Source organism: Brassica napus, chromosome C5 (assembly GCF_020379485.1).
Source record: "Brassica napus cultivar Da-Ae chromosome C5, Da-Ae, whole genome shotgun sequence".
NCBI classification, from domain to species: Eukaryota; Viridiplantae; Streptophyta; class Magnoliopsida; order Brassicales; family Brassicaceae; genus Brassica; species Brassica napus.
The window spans coordinates 33,015,747-33,033,679 of record NC_063448.1 but is presented as its reverse complement, the minus strand read 5'-3'; the positions used below and the strand labels follow the sequence as shown (position 1 = coordinate 33,033,679).

The window sequence follows — 17,933 nt, the reverse complement described above, 5'->3', positions numbered from 1 at the left end:
TTACCCTCCAGGTCCTTAGCCTCCTTCGCTATTCTCAGCGACAAATTCGTGGAGCAATTCACCAGCAGTAGGGACCTGGAGAAAACCTCCGACAGCCTCTACGAAATCCTCCAGCACCGAGCAGAACCCCTGCGAGGCTACATAGCCCACTTCAATCAAGAGAAGGTGGCTATCCCCGAATGTAGTATCCCCACTGCTATCTCCGCTTTCAAGAGAGGTCTGCTCCCCGACGGAGACCTTTACAAGGAGCTGACCAAATATCAGTGCAAAACCATGGAAGACATCCTATCTCGACCCTGGGCGCAGGTCAAATGGGAGGGAGACGTCGCCAGCCAGGCCAAAGCGCAGCAAAAGCCAGATCCCAAGACGATCAGACCAGACCGAACCGAGCGAGACGAGAAACCCTCTCAAAGATCAGCTAGGGACTCTGGAAATAGATACCGGGGAAGGTACTAGAAACGGACGATCGAGAAGGCTGAAGGGATGGCAGTGTCCACGTGGCCAGACATCTCTCACCTCTCCGTCTCAAGGCCGGAGCTGGTAAATGTTCTGAAGCAGATGGGCCAGCAGGTCAAGTGGCCTCAGAAGATGAAAGCTCCCGACTCTTTCCGGAACCCTGGCTTCTGGTGCGACTTCCATCGAGACCACGGTCACAAAACGGAGGACTGCGTCGCACTAAAGATCGAGGTCAACGAGCTGCTTAGGAAAGGGCACCTCAAGGAGTTCCTTTCCGATAAGGCCAAGAGCCATCTAAGCAAGGAGACAACGGGTAAGCCCACTGAGGCTGCTCTCCTCTGGCCACCGCGACAGGACCGACTGATACATGTCATTTTGGGCGGTTCGGAAATTAGCGGCATAAGCCATGCAGCTGCAAAGAAAAGCACTTGGAACGCCAAGCACGGCCTAGAGGCAGCCAAGCGAAAATGTTTGCTCTTAGGAACAGACGAGATAAGCTTCATGGCAAAGGAACAGGAGAAAGTCCTCACTCCGCATCACGACGCCCTGGTTATCTCGCTCACTGTAGTGAACTGCCTGGTAAAAAGGATACTGGAAGATAATGGAAGCTCCGGCAACATAATCTTCCAGGCCACATACAAGGACCTAGGGCTGGAGGAAGGCGCTCTAACTCGGAGGGTAACCCCCCTTATAGGGTTCAGCGGGGAAGTCAAACAAACCGCTGGGGAGATAATCCTCCCCGTATACGCCGAAGGAATCAACATGTCAACCAAGTTCCTCGTGGTTGACTGCGACTCGTCTTACATAATGATTCTTGGACAGCCCTGGATTCACGGAATGGGGGCCGTCCCCTCGACTCTTCACCAAATGGGACATTTCATACACCCTGGGGCATAAAGGCGATCAGAGGAGATCATGAATATTCCCGCTCTTGCTATCAGACCACACTGAAAGGGAAAGACCAAGGTCTTATAACAATTACAGAAAAAACCTCCAGCTCGTCACACCGAGGAACCGGAGGTAGAGGAAATAGACGAGGTGCCATTAACAGAAGGAGATCAAACCCGACATCTCATGATCGGTTATGTTAGGGGATTTTTGTGTAGGCTCCTTTAGAGTACCACGGAATGATGGATAAGCTAGAGAATCGTATGTGTTTTGAGTAGGTTTGTATGTTTCGTGAGGATTTGGATAAAGTAATAAAAGATAGGCTTGAAGAGGCGTTTTATTAGATAGAACAACAAGAACAAAACAGGGTTTCAAGGTATTAAAGAGGAACCCTAATTCTAGCCGTCTAACCCAAGTCTCTAAGCCTCGGAGAAGTCGATCTCTTGCTTTTGGGACTTAAGAGCCCTTATATAATCGCCTTGAAGTCGGTTTGATTTAGGTTGAACTCTTCCATATTCGGAAATATGGAAGGTTCTTCTTATCGGAAATCTTCCATTTCTTGGAGGGGAGGTCGGTTCCTGGGACTGGTCGCGTTCCTTTATCGGGGACCTGGAGCGTTCCTTTATCGGAGATCTAGAGCGTTCCTTTATCGGGGACCCGAGCGCCTGGGTCCTGCTTGGAGGCTGGAGGAAATGATACCGGGGTATTTTTCCTTAACAGGTTCCAAGCTAACCGAAGGATTGAGAAGAAGACTGGTAGACTTCCTTAGGTCTAACTCCGACTGCTTTGCTTGGTCCCACGCAGATATGCCTGGGATCGATCCGGAGATCATCATGCACAAGCTGCAGGTGGAGCCCCTACATCAACCCGTCAGACAAAAGGGACGGAAATTTGCCCCCGAGAGACACGCGATCATCAACGATTAAGTCAAGAGCCTGCTCGGCGCGGGGTTCATTCGTGAGGTGCAGTACCCAGAATGGCTAGCTAACGTCGTCGTGGTCAAGAAAAAGAGCTGGAAGTGGAGTGTCTGCATCGATTTCACGGACCTCGACAAGTCCTGTCCAAAGGACCCCTTCCTGCTAACTCATATCGACAAGCTGGTGGACGCCACCGCGGGGCACCAGTTGATGAGCTTCATGGACGCGTTCTCCGGCTACAATCAGATACTTATGAATACTGCTACAAGGTCATGCCTTTCGGCCTAAAGAACGCAGGATCGACCTATCAACGACTGGTCAACATGATGTTCGCGGACCAAATCAGGAAAACCATGGAGGTCTACATAGATGACATGCTGGTCAAATCCTTGGAAGCGGAAGACCACATATCTCACCTTCAGCAAGCCTTCTCCACCCTCAGGAAATATAACATGAAGTTCAACCCGGCTAAATGATCATTTGGGGTCAGTTCTGGCAAGTTCCTTGGGTACATCGTGACCCACCGGGGCATCAAGGCCAACCCGGAACAAATCAGGGCGATTCACTCAATCCCTTCCCCGAAGAACGTCAAGGAGGTTCAAAAGCTAACGGGAAGGATGGCAGCCTTGAGCAGGTTCATCTCCAGACTCTCCTACAAATCTCACACCTTTTTTGGAACTCTCAAGAATCCGAAGGATTCGAATCCGAATGCGAATGCGAGACAAGAGAATGCGAATCCGCTCTCCAAGAGCTAAAATCGTATCTCACCACTCCTCCTCTCTTGTCCAAGCCACTACTCGGTGAAGTCCTGCTACTATATCTAGCGGTCTCCGAACACGCCGTGCGCGTCGTCTTAGTTCGCGAGGAGGAAAACAAGCAGCTACCAATCTATTATGTAAGCAAGGCTCTCCTAGACGCAGAGACCGGCTATAGCCACCTAGAAAAGCTGGCCTTAGCCCTGATAGTTGCCGCTCGCAAGCTCCGACCCTTCTTCCAGGCTCATCCAATCGTGGTTATTACCTCCTTCCCTGTAAAGTTGGTCCTCCATAAACCAGAAGTCTCTGAACGCCTAGCCAAATGGGCCGTGGAACTAGGGGAGTACGATGTAATATTTCGACCCGCCACGGCTATAAAGTCACAGGTCCTAGCAGACTTCGTGGCTGAATGCTCCCATGCCTTGCTCCTAGCTCTGGAGCAGGAGGTACGCCTCCGAGGCAAAAGTAAGGAAGAGGGAGAATGGATCCTACACGTTGATGGATCCAACAACATCAGAGGAGCTGGAGTGGGGATAGTGCTTACCTCACCAACAGGGAACACAGCCTCAAGGGCAGTGAGATGCAACTTCAAAGCAACCAACAACAAAAGCGAGTATGAGGCCCTAATCGCAGGCCTAACCCTCGCCCATTAAATGGGGGCAGAGAACATCCAGGTCTTCGTCGACTACCAGCTGATAATCAACCAGGTACAAGGGGAGTACCAAGCAAAAGATGACAGCCTGATCCAGTATCTGGCGGTCGCTCAGCGACTAATCAAGAAGTTCAAGAGCTGCAAGCTCACTCAAATCCCCCGGGAACAGAATTCACAAGCCGATGCCCTGGCTAATCTAGGGTCTGCCCTTGAAATGAATAGCAAGATGAGTATCCCCTTGCTCGTGCTTCAATGGCCAGCTACCATGGAGGAACCCCCGTCAGAGGAGGTCTCCGCCGTCGAAGAAGGTGAAACCTGGATGACCCCTCTAATCCGGTACCTGGATGACCCCTCTAATCCGGTACTTGGAGGCCGACATCCTCCCAGAAGACCGTAGCGAGGCCAGAAAGATCAAAAAGTAAGCCGCGAGGTACTGTATCTCCCAGGAGAAGCTGTACCGGAGATCTTTCTCTGGTCCGTATCTGAGGTGTGTCACACACCGAGAGGCCGCTAGAATCCTTGTAGAACTACATGAAGGAGATTGTGGATCCCACTCTAGCGGTCGAAGCCTGGTGCTCAGAGCCAGAAGGGCCGGTTACTATTGGCCCACGAAGGCCGCCGACAGACAAGCCAAGCACTGCGACCAGTGCCAAAGGCACGCTCCAGTCTCCAAGCTTCCCCCAGAGAACCTCAACATAAGCTCACCATGGCCCTTCAGAAAATGGGGCATGGATATAGTAGGGAAATTCCCTATGGCGCCGGGGTAGAAGGTCTTCCTTCTGATAGTCACTGACTACTTCTCCAAGTGGGTCGAAGCAGAAGCGCTCAGCCACATAACAGATCTCCATATCCACAAGTTCCTGTGGACTTACGTAATCACTCGCTTCCGGGTCCCCCATGAGATCGTCACCGACAATGGACCCCAGTTCACGAGCCACAACTTCAAGGAGTTCTACAAGGACTGGGGCATAAAACTAACTTTCGCCACACCCCGACACCCCCAGTCTAACGGACAAGCCGAGTCCACGAACAAAACAGTGGTCAACATTCTTAAAAAGCGACTGCAGGGCTCTCACGGGAAGTGGGCGGAAGAACTACACGGAGTCCTCTGGGCCTACAAGACCACTCCTGAACCAGCAACAGGGGAAACCCCCTACTCGCTAGTCTACGGCTCTGAGGCCATTGTACCTACAGAGATGCACGTAAGAACAACGGTCTCCGGATCTACCTCTCAGGAGGAGAATAACGAGCTGACGGCGCTAAGCCTCGACCTGCTCGACGAAAAAAGAGAGGCCGCTCGACTGAGAAACTGGTCCTACCAGCAAACGTCGCCATGACGTACAATAAGAAAGTCAGAACCAGAACCTTCCAGCAAGGGGAGTGGGTTCTACAACGAGCAGAAAAAACAACGGGTAAACTCACCCCAGGGTGGGAAGGACCCTATAAGGTCATCGAGGTGCAGAGAGCAGGCGCCTACAGGCTGCAAGATAGCAGAGGTAAAATACAACCCAACTGCTGGAACCCCCTGCACCTCAAAGCCTATCATTTTTAATACGGTCTCCGGATCATGATTTCTATACTGCTATATACTATTTAAGCATTATGATTTCCTAATCCTATGTATGCTAAACGTCTCTGGAAAAAGCTTATAATAAAATAGTTCCGACTATAAAAGCATAGGTGAAATCAATATACTTAAAGGGGCATACGAGCTGGATCAGGTCTCCAGAGACCTCCGATCCTGGCCAACCTCACAAAACTGGCATGACCACAGTGGCACACCCAGAAAGAATCAAAACGGGTATGAGACATAAAGCAGGAATGTGTATGCGCAAGCCTGACTTCAAGGCAATTATATAAGGGACTGAGAAGCCCTTATATAATCGCCTTGAAGTCGGTTTGACTTAGGTCGAACTCTTCCATATTCGGAAATATGGAAGGTTCTTCTTATCGGAAATCTTCTATTTCTTGGAGGGGAGGTCGGTTCCTGGGACTGGTCCCAGGGTTCCTTTTAGCGGGGACCTGGAGCGTTCCTTTATCGGGGACCCGAGGGCCTGGGTCTTGCCTGGAGGCTGGAGGAAATGATACCGGGGTATTTTTCCCTTACAGTTTACCCCTTATTGCTCGATTTAGTCATCAAACTCGGGGAATAACATGTACACTCAAGTCAACCGGGGTTGCTCATTCTCAGCAGGCTTCCCTTAGGCAGGACTCCGGTCCATCTGTCTCGCTATCCTGGATTCCACTCAAGCCGGAGCTCATTCTGAACCCAGGCAAGGATCGGTTCCACCTTACTTAGTCGGAGCTTGATAGTAGCGTCTTGAATTTTCTGGAGATGATGAGGCTGGGGAGAGTTCTTGTTGGAGAGAACCGAAGTCTTCGATATGCATTGGAATCCTTTGGGCCGGAGAAGTAACGCTGGTAGGGTGGTCCTCAGAGTTCCATTAGTTCCTCGGGTTGCTTAATAGGCAATATGGAAAGTGCTTTCCGTCGTTTCTTCCCTTTTTTGGGAGATTTCTTCCTTTATTATCGGAGATCTGACCGATATCCTCTTTTTTTCGCAGAAAAGAAATAATTTGAAATCCAAATACCGTGGCCCAAGATCCGCTACGGCATGCGACTTCTTAGGGAAGATACCCAACGGCTTTTCCTTCGTTTCGCATATATTCTTCCATTCCTGCTTCTCTTTTCTTCATGTTTCTCGCTCATCAATACCCTTGATTCAGATATACTCTTTCTTCCTTCTTATACTGGCATTTGACTTAGTTAAATCGATCCTAGGCTTGTGCCTGCTTATCTTATTGTAGCCACGATCAATCAAATAGGATCTTCCTGAACCAAGACTAAGTGTTCTGCTTCTTCTACTCCAACGATGGCCGACAGAGCTGCTTCGAGGAGAAGGGTGGACTCTCCAGTTTCTCAATCTGATAGCTCCCCTGATCCAGGTGAGGGATCAGAGTATGATTTGATGGCTCCCTTACCGCTAGCGTATACATATGCGTATCCTTCACCAGTGGGACCTACTTCGACAGTGGTTGAGGATGATTTGGTGGAATGGAGACGGAAATACTCTCTTCCTCCCTTTGTTGACCTCCGTGTACCCACATCGGAGGAGCATGCTTCCAGCAATGTTTTGGGGGAGATCACCATTAAAAAAGCTTTCTTTGACACCGGCTTTAGAGGGGTGATCCCCGTGCTCATAGCAAGCTTGTACGGTTTCTTCGAGATTTCTCCCTCTCAACTGAACCCTCCATCTTGGAGACTTCTCGTGGCTATTCAGAACCTGGACGACCTAGAGCACTTATCCTTTGGGATCAACGAGGTTTTGTTTTCTTATCATTTGGCCCCCCTTAATGGAGGAGAAGGTCGGTTTCACCTTCGTCCCCGTAGTGGCCTGCCCATTGTAGAGGAACTCCGAAAGAGTGATCGTAAGGGGTCCGCTTTTAATAAGAAATGGCAGGAGCGATACGTGTTTATGAGGCTTCCTAGGCATTCTTATCGATGGAACTTTGTAGGTAGGTGTCTGAAGTGGGCAAGGCTTTGTCGTTTTCTGGTCTCTTAACCTTTTGTTGTTTTCGCAGCTGGAACACACCCTGCTTTTCCGGAAGGGGAGAGTACCGTTCTTCGGGCGCGTCAGCTTCCCCTTGATCGTCGCCAGGTGAATTTTTTGCTTAGCAATAGCGTGTTGCATCGAAGTAGCCTTTGGGGTGAGCATATCTTCATCGTCTTTTTATGATCATTCTCTTGTTCGACTTTCTGATGATTTCTTTACGCAGGGAACATGTCCGAAGGAACTGTCAATGACCCTTTTGCAGCTTACCAGGAAGCAGCTAAGGTGATCTCCGCAAAGAAGGAGTCTGCGAGGAGAGGGTCTGCAAGTGGGACGACATCCGGGGATGAAGTAGTGATTACCGGCAGCCGTCAGTTAGTGACAGTGAAGATGGAACCGCCCTCGTTGGCCCAGACTAAGAAGCCCCAAAGTGGAGGTATAGCGACCCGATCGTCGCAGCAGTCGGTCGAGGCTACGTGCTCTGTGGGGATCCTTGCCACGGCCTTGTCCAATTTGAATCTGCAGGTATTTCCTCAGGACGGCACTGTTCTTCCGCCGGGGGAGCCATCGGAAGTAGTTCACACCCTTCAATGGGGGCTTCTCCGGGTATGTCGTTGTACGCTTTACATTCTTCCTTTTGCTCCAGATTCTTATAGGAGCGTATAATTTTTGTGCAGACTATCTCTCAGTTATTCCATCTTGGTGAACGACTATCCAACGAGAGTCCAGTGGCTAGTCGAGAGGAACTTGAGGATCTAAAACGTCAGGCTTCAGAGGAGAGAGCTCAGCGGCTAGCCCGGGAGATGGAGATCTGTGATTTGAAGGATAAGGTGAAGGATCTGGAGAGGACTGCTGAGGTATCTTCGGCTGATGCGCTGGCTACTAGCAAGAGGAACTCAGAGTTAGAGGAAGCTATGGGGACTCTCAAGCTTGAGATGGTGATGGCCGTAAACGGGGCAAGAGTCATTGGCCGGTGGGACTTGATTAGGGAATGGTTGAAGGGACAAAGTAATCAGTGGGATCTAGTTAAGGCTTTGGAGCAATTCAAGGCGGTTACCCTGGAGGAGGCGAAAAATAAGAATGCTCCGCTCCCCACATTCGAAGATGAGCCCGCCATTCCTTTTTTTTCTAGGAGGCCTAGGGGATCTTCCTCCTGAACTCGTATTTCTATATCCCCTTTTTCTGCTGGAATAATGGCCCTTTGTGGCTTATTTTGATTTTGTTGAATAATGGCCCTATTGTGGCTTCATAAAAATACTTTTGGAGTTTTTGCATCTCTCACTTGCTTGTTTTCGACCTTGACCTCTGTTCTTGATGGACCTTTCATCCTTTAAGCCCAGAGTTTTGGCTTTGCTTCTGTGATTGCCCCTTCTTTGCAGGTTGCGGAATGATCTCGGGGTTTCGAAGATTGATTCACGGAGATGAATTAGAGAGCTGATGAATACTGCGCGAGTAATCTAAGCGTTGGGTGGAGAAAGCTCTCTGGGGATCTTCTTGTAAGATCCAAGCCGCATGGGCTTTGGGTGCTGGGATTCCCTGGAACCCTCGGTCTTTTAAATTCTTGGCTGGTTCCCTATGCCCTGGACCCTAGGATCGCTTGGGGAACTGATGGGTTCAGGACCCGGAGGTTGTTTCTTGGGAACCCATGGGTTCTGGACCCTGAGGTTTTTGATAGGACTCGTAGTCTCTGGACCCTTAGGTTTTCGATAGGTCTCGTAGTCTGTGGACCCTGAGGTTTAATTTTTAGGAACCTATGGGTTCTTGACCTTGGGGCCTTTCTGAGCCCGGAGTTCTTTCTCAGAACCCGGAATATTAGTTTCAAGGGACTGTATTCTGCCATCTTAGGGGAGGCCACTATTGGTACCTGTTGGGATTTCGTATTCTGCCGCTCGGAAGCTTGCCACTATCGATTTCCCGTGCTGCACGCTGCTTCTGCAGGAAGCCACTATCAGACTTAGAGGGTGCTGGTATGGGTGAAAACCCAAGTGTCAGGCTTACGCTGTTTTCCACGTCTGGAGAAGCAGGATATTATAGGGTGCTCCCGGACTTTTGCACTTTTGCTCCCTGCTATCGCAGTACTTTTGCAATTATACCTTGTGTCCCCTGTATTATTTAGCACGTAGCGTTTTATTACAGGTACTTTTCATGTTTGGGTATTTGTTTTAGTTTAGGACCCCGATATGCCTGAGGCTATACAGGGGTTTTAGGTAGTATTGACGGTATACTCGGGCTCGCGCAGACCCATTCCTACCATATGTCTCATACCTGTTTTGTTTTTCTTTGGTCGTGCCACTTTTTCGTTAAGGGTTGGCCAGGATCGGAGGTCGCTTGGACCAGATCCAGCTCGTTTGCACCTTTAAGTATTATGATATTCCTATTACTCTTTTATAGTCGAAACTATTTTATTGCATAGGCTTTGTCCGGAGACGTTGCAGCGTACATGGGAGTAGGAAAACATAATGCTTAAATAATAAATAAGTAATAAAAATCATCGTCCGGAGACCGTACAAGACATCCGCTTGCGAGGTACCCCGGTGGTTGGGCCATGTTTTACCTTTATTATGCAGCCCGTAGGCTCTGTTTCGGTGTTTGGCTGAGTGCCCCTGCCGGAGGATTCCTCTTTCTTGCCGCGGTCCCTGGCGGCGCTCCGTGGTCGGGACCAGTCCTCTGGGTTATGTGGACCCATCTGTCGCTTTCCTCCTGGGAGGTGGACTTCATGTCGTTTTGAGGATTATATGAGTACTTCCTTGGCGCGTCGTCCCTCTCTCCATTGCTGGGTACTGCTTCTCCCTTGGGTCCAGGAACCGTGACCGAGATTTGTCTTGTGCCCCAGCTTATGTAGATTTTCTTGCTATTGGGGATTCGCGGCCAGTGTTTCCGGGTGATGAAGGTTCTCAGCACGGACATGAGATGTGTAGTCGCATTCATCCACCAGAGCGACCAGATATGAAGAACTCTGGCTTGGCTAGAGATCTTTGTCCTCCGTTGGCAGGGTACCCTCTGCCCCAGATCCGTCCGGTATGATTTCAGGGGAGGTCTCCTCACGGTGCTCATGCCTCGCTTGTTCATCTGCAAGACCATTGGTTGATAGCTGATGAGATCTTTGCGGGGTGCAGGACAAGGATCTTGCGAGGTCCATGTCTTCTGAGCAGATACCGCTTTGGAAAACCTTGAGTGAGACCATGCGAAGCGGTCGACACCGGTCCTTAGGTGGTCCTTCACATGATTCGGGGTCCGCGTCCTCTGAAACGATCGCCATTCGCCTGTCTTCTTGACCTCTGGTCCCTGAGTTTGCGTGATCTGAGGTCTCTTCTGTAATTGCTATAAGACCTTGGTTTTTCCCTTTAGGGTGGTCTGGTAGCAGAATCGAGAGTTCTCCTGGTCTCCCTTGATTATTCTGATGCCCCAGGGCGTAGGGAACTTCACCATTTGATGAAGGGTTGAAGGGATTGCTCCCATGTCATGAATCCAGGATCGTCCTAGGATTATGTTGTATGCTGATTGACAGTTGACGACCAGGAATTTGGTAGACATGTTGATCCCTTCAGCGTATACTGGGAGACTGACCTCTCCGCCTGTTTGCTTAACTTCGCCGCTGAATACAATGAGTGGAGTTATTTTGCGCGTCAGGGCGCTTTCCTCCAGCCCTAGGTCCTGGTACGCAGTCTGGAAGATGAAGTTGCTGGAGCTACCATTGTCCACTAGTATTCTTTTTACCAAGCAGTTTTCTACGGTGAGTGAGATAACCAGGGCATCATGGTGGGGAGCCAGGATCATCTCCTGCTCCTTACCCGTGAAGCTTATTTCGTCGGTACCTAGGAGCAAGCGCTTTGGTTTGGTCGTCTCCATGCCGTGCTTGGCGTTGCGGGTGCTTTTCTTGGCAGCTGCATGACTCACGCCACTTATCTCTGAGCCTCCCGTTATGACATGGATCACTTGGTCCTGGCGAGATGGCGAGTCGGGTATAGCTCCAGCAGATTTCGCCGGCACCTTTTTATTTAGATGGTTCTTGGCTTTCTCTGAAAGGAATTCCAGGAGATGCCCCTTTTGGAGTAGTTCATTAACCTTGATCCTTAGAGCGACGCAGTCTTCTGTTTTGTGACCGTGGTCCCGATGGAAGTCGCAACAGAGACCAGGGTTCCGGAACGAGTCAGGTGCCTTCATTTTCTGACGCCACTTGACCTGTTGGCCCATCTGCCTCAAGACGTTGACTAGCTCCGGTGCGGATATCAAGAGATGGGAGATGTCGGGCCAAGTAGATACCGACATTCCTTCCTCCTTTTCCAGGGGTCGGTTTTGGAACCTGCCCCGATTTCTATTCATGGAGTCCTTGGTCGCTCTCTGGGAGGGTCTTTCATCCTGATTTCCTTGGTCTGATCGGGCTGACTTTTGTTCCTACTTCGGCTGGGCTTTAGCGCGGCCAGCGACGTCTTCTTCCCACTTCACTTGTGCCCAGGCCCTGGATAACACGTCTTCCATGGTCTTGCAGGGATACATGGTTAGTTCTTTGTAGAGGCCCCCATCTAGAAGTAGGCCCCTTTTGAAGGCAGAGATCGCGGTAGGAATGCTGCACTCGGGAACGACCACCTTTTATTGGTTGAAACGGACTATGTAATCTCGCAGGGGTTCTACCCGATGCTGAAGAATCTCGTAGAGGCCGTCTGAAGCCTTCTCCAGGCTCCTACTACTTGCGAATTGCTCCACGAACTTGTCATTGAGGATCGCAAATGAGGATATGGACCTGGTGGGTAGGTTGATGTACCATTGTAGGGCAGGTCCTATAAGTATGGAGCCAAAACCTTTACACATTGTAGCTTCGCGAGACTCTTTTGGAAGTGCAACCGCGAGCATCCGCTGCTTGTACTGAGCGATATGATCGTCGGGGTCGCCTGTCCCGTCGTACATCTTTATGCTGGGGAAGGAAAACTTCCTAGGCATCTCGACCGAGGCGATTCCTTCCACGAAGGGGGTATCTGCGTAGGAGTCCAAGTTACTCCTTCGGATTGGGGGAGCTACTCCTGGTAGGCGTTCCACCATGGACTGCATGGCGTCGAATCTCTTGGAGAACATCTTCTCGAGATAGGCAGTCATAGAGTACTCCGTCGCTGATATCTTTTCAGGCGTCTCCTTATCAGATTCTGGCTCGGAATCACTCTCCTCCAGGCTGTGGACCTGAGGATTCTCAGCCCCTTCGCGCGTTGCCTCGGCTACGCCTGACCCCAGGAGCTGGATCGGTCGCACCTTCTCCGGAGCTAGGAGTATTCAGATTCCCCATGGGTCGAACCTGGGTGTTGAAACGATGCTTCTTGTTGCCTGCCATGCTGCGGGCTTGGTTTTGATCTTGGAGGACTGTATTCTCCGACTTCAACTGGGTGAGCTTCTCGGCACTTTGCTCCAGCTGTTTGGAGTGTTTGTCAAGTTTCTCCTTCAGACTCTGGACTTCTGAAGAGAGGTTGGGGTTTTCCCCGGTTGCTTCCCGAGTTCGATTCATCTCGGTTATTTGGCTCTACATGCCGTCAACTTTCTTCTGGAGTTCAGCTACCCTTTGAGCATCATCGGATGGCTCATTATGCTCGTCCACCGTCATCGTCACGTAGTTTGATTACTCCCCTCTTTCTAGCGCCAAACTGTTGGGGGATTTTTGTGTAGGCTCTTTTAGAGTACCACAGAACGATGGATAAGCTAGATAATCGTATGTGTTTTGAGTAGGTTTGTATGTTTCGTGAGGATTTGGGTAAAGTAATAAGAATATAGGCTTGAAGATGCGTTTTATTAGATAGAACAGCAAGAACAAAACAGGGTTACAAGGTATTAAAGAGGAACCCTAATTCTAGCCATCTAACCCTAGTTTCTAAGCCTTGGAGAAGTCGATCTCTTGCTTTTGGGACTTAAGAGCCCTTATATAATCGCCTTGAAGTCGGTTTGATTTAGGTTGAACTCTTCCATATTCGAAAATATGGAAGGTTCTTCTTATCGGAAATCTTCCATTTCTTGGAGGGGAGGTCGGTTCCTGGGACTGGTCGCGTTCCTTTATCGGGGACCTGGAGCGTTCCTTTATCGGGGATCTAGAGCGTTCCTTTATCGGGGACCCGAGGGCCTGGGTCCTGCTTGGAGGCTGGAGGAAATGATACCAGGGTATTTTTCCTTAACAGGTTCCAAGCTAACCGAAGGATTGAGAAGAAGACTGGTAGACTTCCTTAGGTCTAACTCCGACTGCTTTGCTTGGTCCCACGCAGATATGCCTGGGATCGATCCGGAGATCATCATGCACAAGCTGCAGGTGGAGCCCCTACATCAACCCGTCAGACAAAAGGGACGGAAATTTGCCCCCGAGAGACACGCGATCATCAACGATTAAGTCAAGAGCCTGCTCGGCGCGGGGTTCATTCGTGAGGTGCAGTACCCTGAATGGCTAGCTAACGTCGTCGTGGTCAAGAAAAAGAGCAGGAAGGGGAGAGTCTGCATCGATTTCACGGACCTCGACAAGTCCTGTCCAAAGGACCCCTTCCCGCTACCTCATATCGACAAGCTGGTGGACGCCACCGCGGGGCACCAGTTGATGAGCTTCATGGACGCGTTCTCCGGCTACAATCAGATACTTATGAATACTGCTACAAGGTCATGCCTTTCGGCCTAAAGAACGCAGGATCGACCTATCAACGACTGGTCAACATGATGTTCGCGGACCAAATCAGGAAAACCATGGAGGTCTACATAGATGACATGCTGGTCAAATCCTTGGAAGCGGAAGACCACATATCTCACCTTCAGCAAGCCTTCTCCACCCTCAGGAAATATAACATGAAGTTCAACCCGGCTAAATGATCATTTTGGCAAGTTCCTCGGGTACATCGTGACCCACCGGGGCATCAAGGCCAACCCGGAACAAATCAGGTCGATTCACTCAATCCCTTCCCCGAAGAACGTCAAGGAGGTTCAAAAGCTAACGGGAAGGATGGCAGCCTTGAGCAGGTTCATCTCTAGACTCTCCGACAAATCTCACACCTTTTTCGGAACTCTCAAGAATCCGAAGGATTCGAATCCGAATGCGAATGCGAGACAAGAGAATGCGAATCCGCTCTCCAAGAGCTAAAATTGTATCTCACCACTCCTCCTCTCTTGTCCAAGCCACTACTCGGTGAAGTCCTGCTACTATATCTAGCGGTCTCCAAACACGCCGTGCGCGTCATCTTAGTTCGCGAGGAGGAAAACAAGCAGCTACCAATCTATTATGTAAGCAAGGCTCTCCTAGACGCAGAGACCGGCTATAGCCACCTAGAAAAGCTGGCCTTAGCCCTGATAGTTGCCGCTCGCAAGCTCCGACCCTACTTCCAGGCTCATCCAATCGTGGTTATTACCTCCTTCCCTGTAAAGTTGGTCCTCCATAAACCAGAAGTCTCCGAACGCCTAGCCAAATGGGCCGTGGAACCAGGGGAGTACGATGTAATATTTCGACCCGCCACGGCTATAAAGTCACAGGTCCTAGCAGACTTCGTGGCTGAATGCTCCCCTGCCTTGCTCCTAGCTCTGGAGCAGGAGGTACGCCTCCGAGGCAAAAGTAAGGAAGAGGGAGAATGGATCCTACACGTTGATGGATCCAGCAACATCAGAGGAGCTGGAGTGGGGATAGTGCTTACCTCGCCAACAGGGAACACAGCCTCAAGGGCAGTGAGATGCAACTTCAAAGCAACCAACAACAAAAGCGAGTATGAGGCCCTAATCGCAGGCCTAACCCTCGCCCATTAAATGGGGGCAGAGAACATCCAGGTCTTCGTCGACTACCAGCTGATAATCAACCAGGTACAAGGGGAGTACCAAGCAAAAGATGACAGCCTGATCCAGTATCTGGCGGTCGCTTAGCGACTAATCAAGAAGTTCAAGAGCTGCAAGCTCACTCAAATCCCCCGGGAACAGAATTCACAAGCCGATGCCCTGGCTAATCTAGGGTCTGCCCTTGAAATGAATAGCAAGATGAGTATCCCCTTGCTCGTGCTTCAATGGCCAGCTACCATGGAGGAACCCCCGTCAGAGGAGGTCTCCGCCGTCGAAGAAGGTGAAACCTGGATGACCCCTCTAATCCGGTGCCTGGATGACCCCTCTAATCCGGTACCTGGAGGCCGACATCCTCCCAGAAGACCGTAGCGAGGCCAGAAAGATCAAAAAGTAAGCCGCGAGGTACTGTATCTCCCAGGAGAAGCTGTACCGGAGATCTTTCTCTGGTCCGTATCTGAGGTGTGTCAAACACCGAGAGGCCGCTAGAATCCTTGTAGAACTACATGAAGGAGATTGTGGATCCCACTCTAGCGGTCGAAGCCTGGTGCTCAGAGCCAGAAGGGCCGGTTACTATTGGCCCACGATGGCCGCCGACAGACAAGCCAAGCACTGCGACCAGTGCCAAAGGCACGCTCCAGTCTCCAAGCTTCCCCCAGAGAACCTCAACATAAGCTCACCATGGCCCTTCAGAAAATGGGGCATGGATATAGTAGGGAAATTCCCAATGGCGCCGGGGTAGAAGGTTTTCCTTCTGATAGTCACTGACTACTTCTCCAAGTGGGTCGAAGCAGAAGCGCTCAGCCACATAACAGATCTCCATATCCACAAGTTCCTGTGGACTTACGTAATCACTCGCTTCGGGGTCCCCCATGAGATCGTCACCGACAATGGACCCCAGTTCACGAGCCCCAACTTCAAGGAGTTCTACAAGGACTGGGGCATAAAACTAACTTTCGCCACACCCCGACACCCCAGTCTAACGGATAAGCCGAGTCCATGAACAAAACAGTGGTCAACATTCTTAAAAAGCGACTGGTGGGCTCTCACAGGAAGTGGGCGGAAGAACTACACGGAGTCCTCTGGGCCTACAAGACCACTCCTGAACCAGCAACAGGGGAAACCCCCTACTCGCTAGTCTACGGCTCTGAGGCCATTGTACCTACAGAGATGCACGTAAGAACAACGGTCTCCGGATCTACCTCTCAGGAGGAGAATAACGAGCTGACGGCGCTAAGCCTCGACCTGCTCGACGAAAAAAGAGAGGCCGCTCGACTGAGAAACTGGTCCTACCAGCAAACGTCGCCATGACGTACAATAAGAAAGTCAGAACCAGAACCTTCCAGCAAGGGGACTGGGTTCTACAACGAGCAGAAAAAACAACGGGTAAACTCACCCCAGGGTGGGAAGAACCCTATAAGGTCATCGAGGTGCAGAGAGCAGGCGCCTACAGGCTGCAAGATAGCAGAGGTAAAATACAACCCAACTGCTGGAACCCCCTGCACCTCAAAGCGTATCATTTTTAATACGGTCTCCGGATCATGATTTCTATACTGCTATATACTATTTAAGCATTATGATTTCCTAATCCTATGTATGCTAAACGTCTCTGGAAAAAGCTTATAATAAAATAGTTCCGACTATAAAAGCATAGGGGAAATCATTATACTTAAAGGGGCATACGAGCTGGATCAGGTCTCTAGAGACCTCCGATCCTGGCCAACCTCACAAAACTGGCATGACCACAGTGGCACACCCAGAAAGAATCAAAACGGGTATGAGACATAAAGCAGGAATGTGTATGCGCAAGCCTGAGTATGCTGTCAAAACTACCTAAAACCCCTGTGGAGCCTAAGGCGCATCGGGGTCCCAGATTACCAATGTGAAAAGTACATGTATTAAAGCGCTACGAGCTACACGATACAGGGAATACATGGTATATACTCATTGCAAAAGTACTGTGAAATACAGGGAGCAATCAAAATTCTGCTTCTCCAGACGTGGAAAGCAGCGTAAGCCTGGCACTTGGGTCATAACACCCACACCAGCACCCTCTAAGCATGTCAGTGACTTCCTGCCGAAGTAGAATACATCATAGGAACTCGATAGTGGCCAGCTTCTGAGCGGCAGAATGCGAGATCCAAACAGGTACCGGTAGTAGTTTTGCCTAGGAGGCGGAGTACGGTCCCTACCAAAAATAAAACATTCCGGGTTCCCAAGGAACTCCGAGTCCTTATGCGAGCCCCCGATCTAAAAAGGAAACCCAAGGTTCCCCAAACGATTCCGGGTCCTACGCATAAAATCTAAGGAAGAACCTTTGGGTTCCCCCGTAGCCTCTGGGTTCCAATCAAAGAATCTCAGGATCTAAGGAAGAACCTCCGGGTTTCTATGTGGCCTCAGGGTTCCGAAGATAAAAGAAGTCAGAACCTCTGTGCAGCATAGGGTGCATCGGAGTCATTACTGTTAACTTGAAGAAAGGAATGGAAGAGCTAAAGGTGTTGAGTTGAGATGGATCTTGTGCAATGATAGGGCAAGAGCTTTAGAGATTGCCTATCAAGAGTTATGAAGTGTAAGAAGGTGTCTAGAAGTGATCTGAGGGTTGTGATGAGTAAGGGAAAAGTCTAGGAGAGACTTAGAAGAATGTTTGGGAGCAGATAGGCTAGTGTGCAAGGTGTGGGCAAGGCCATACGGCCAGGTACGGCCCGTGGACGGTGGACGATCCAAGAAGCATATCTTGCACATTTGAATCAGTTTAGGACTTGTGCAAACTTAGGGTGTTGGTACGGTCATGAAAGCAATCCGAACACACTCTGATGTTTGTAACAAGCCTAACTTGAGTCCCAAGGCAAAAGAAACTCGTTGGCTGATTGTGTGAAGAAGCAAAGGAGTGAATCTGATGTTTGGGGGCGTCCTGGTCATTCTCTAAGTCTTGGGACCACTTGTGG

General features: G+C 50.2%; 2 protein-coding genes across 2 annotated transcripts; both read left to right on the top strand.

Moving 5' to 3' along the window:
* The first annotated feature begins 483 nt into the window (after nucleotides 1-483).
* Nucleotides 484-1,353, top strand: LOC106367666. Its single transcript, XM_013807491.2, has one exon. The coding sequence runs from the start codon at nucleotides 484-486 to the stop codon at nucleotides 1,351-1,353; it is 870 nt and encodes a 289-aa protein (XP_013662945.2).
* Nucleotides 1,354-3,669: 2,316 nt separating this feature from the next.
* Nucleotides 3,670-5,005, top strand: LOC125587209. The gene is made up of 3 exons (XM_048757411.1): nucleotides 3,670-4,029; nucleotides 4,115-4,405; nucleotides 4,475-5,005. Exons 1-3 carry the CDS (start codon nucleotides 3,670-3,672, stop codon nucleotides 5,003-5,005), a joined length of 1,182 nt encoding a protein of 393 aa, XP_048613368.1.
* The last annotated feature ends 12,928 nt before the right edge of the window (nucleotides 5,006-17,933 follow it).

What these genes read in the sequence shown, in the direction of transcription:
- LOC125587209 (XM_048757411.1), top strand. Translation starts at nt 3,670, where the DNA reads ATGGGGGCAGAGAACATCCAGGTCTTCGTCGACTACCAGCTGATAATC. An exon ending in TGGATGACCCCTCTAATCCG is followed by an intron (nt 4,030 to 4,114) that starts GTACTTGGAGGC and finishes TGTATCTCCCAG; the next exon opens with GAGAAGCTGTACCGGAGATC. An exon ending in GAAAATGGGGCATGGATATA is followed by an intron (nt 4,406 to 4,474) that starts GTAGGGAAATTC and finishes TACTTCTCCAAG; the next exon opens with TGGGTCGAAGCAGAAGCGCT.
- LOC106367666 (XM_013807491.2), top strand. Translation starts at nt 484, where the DNA reads ATGGCAGTGTCCACGTGGCCAGACATCTCTCACCTCTCCGTCTCAAGG.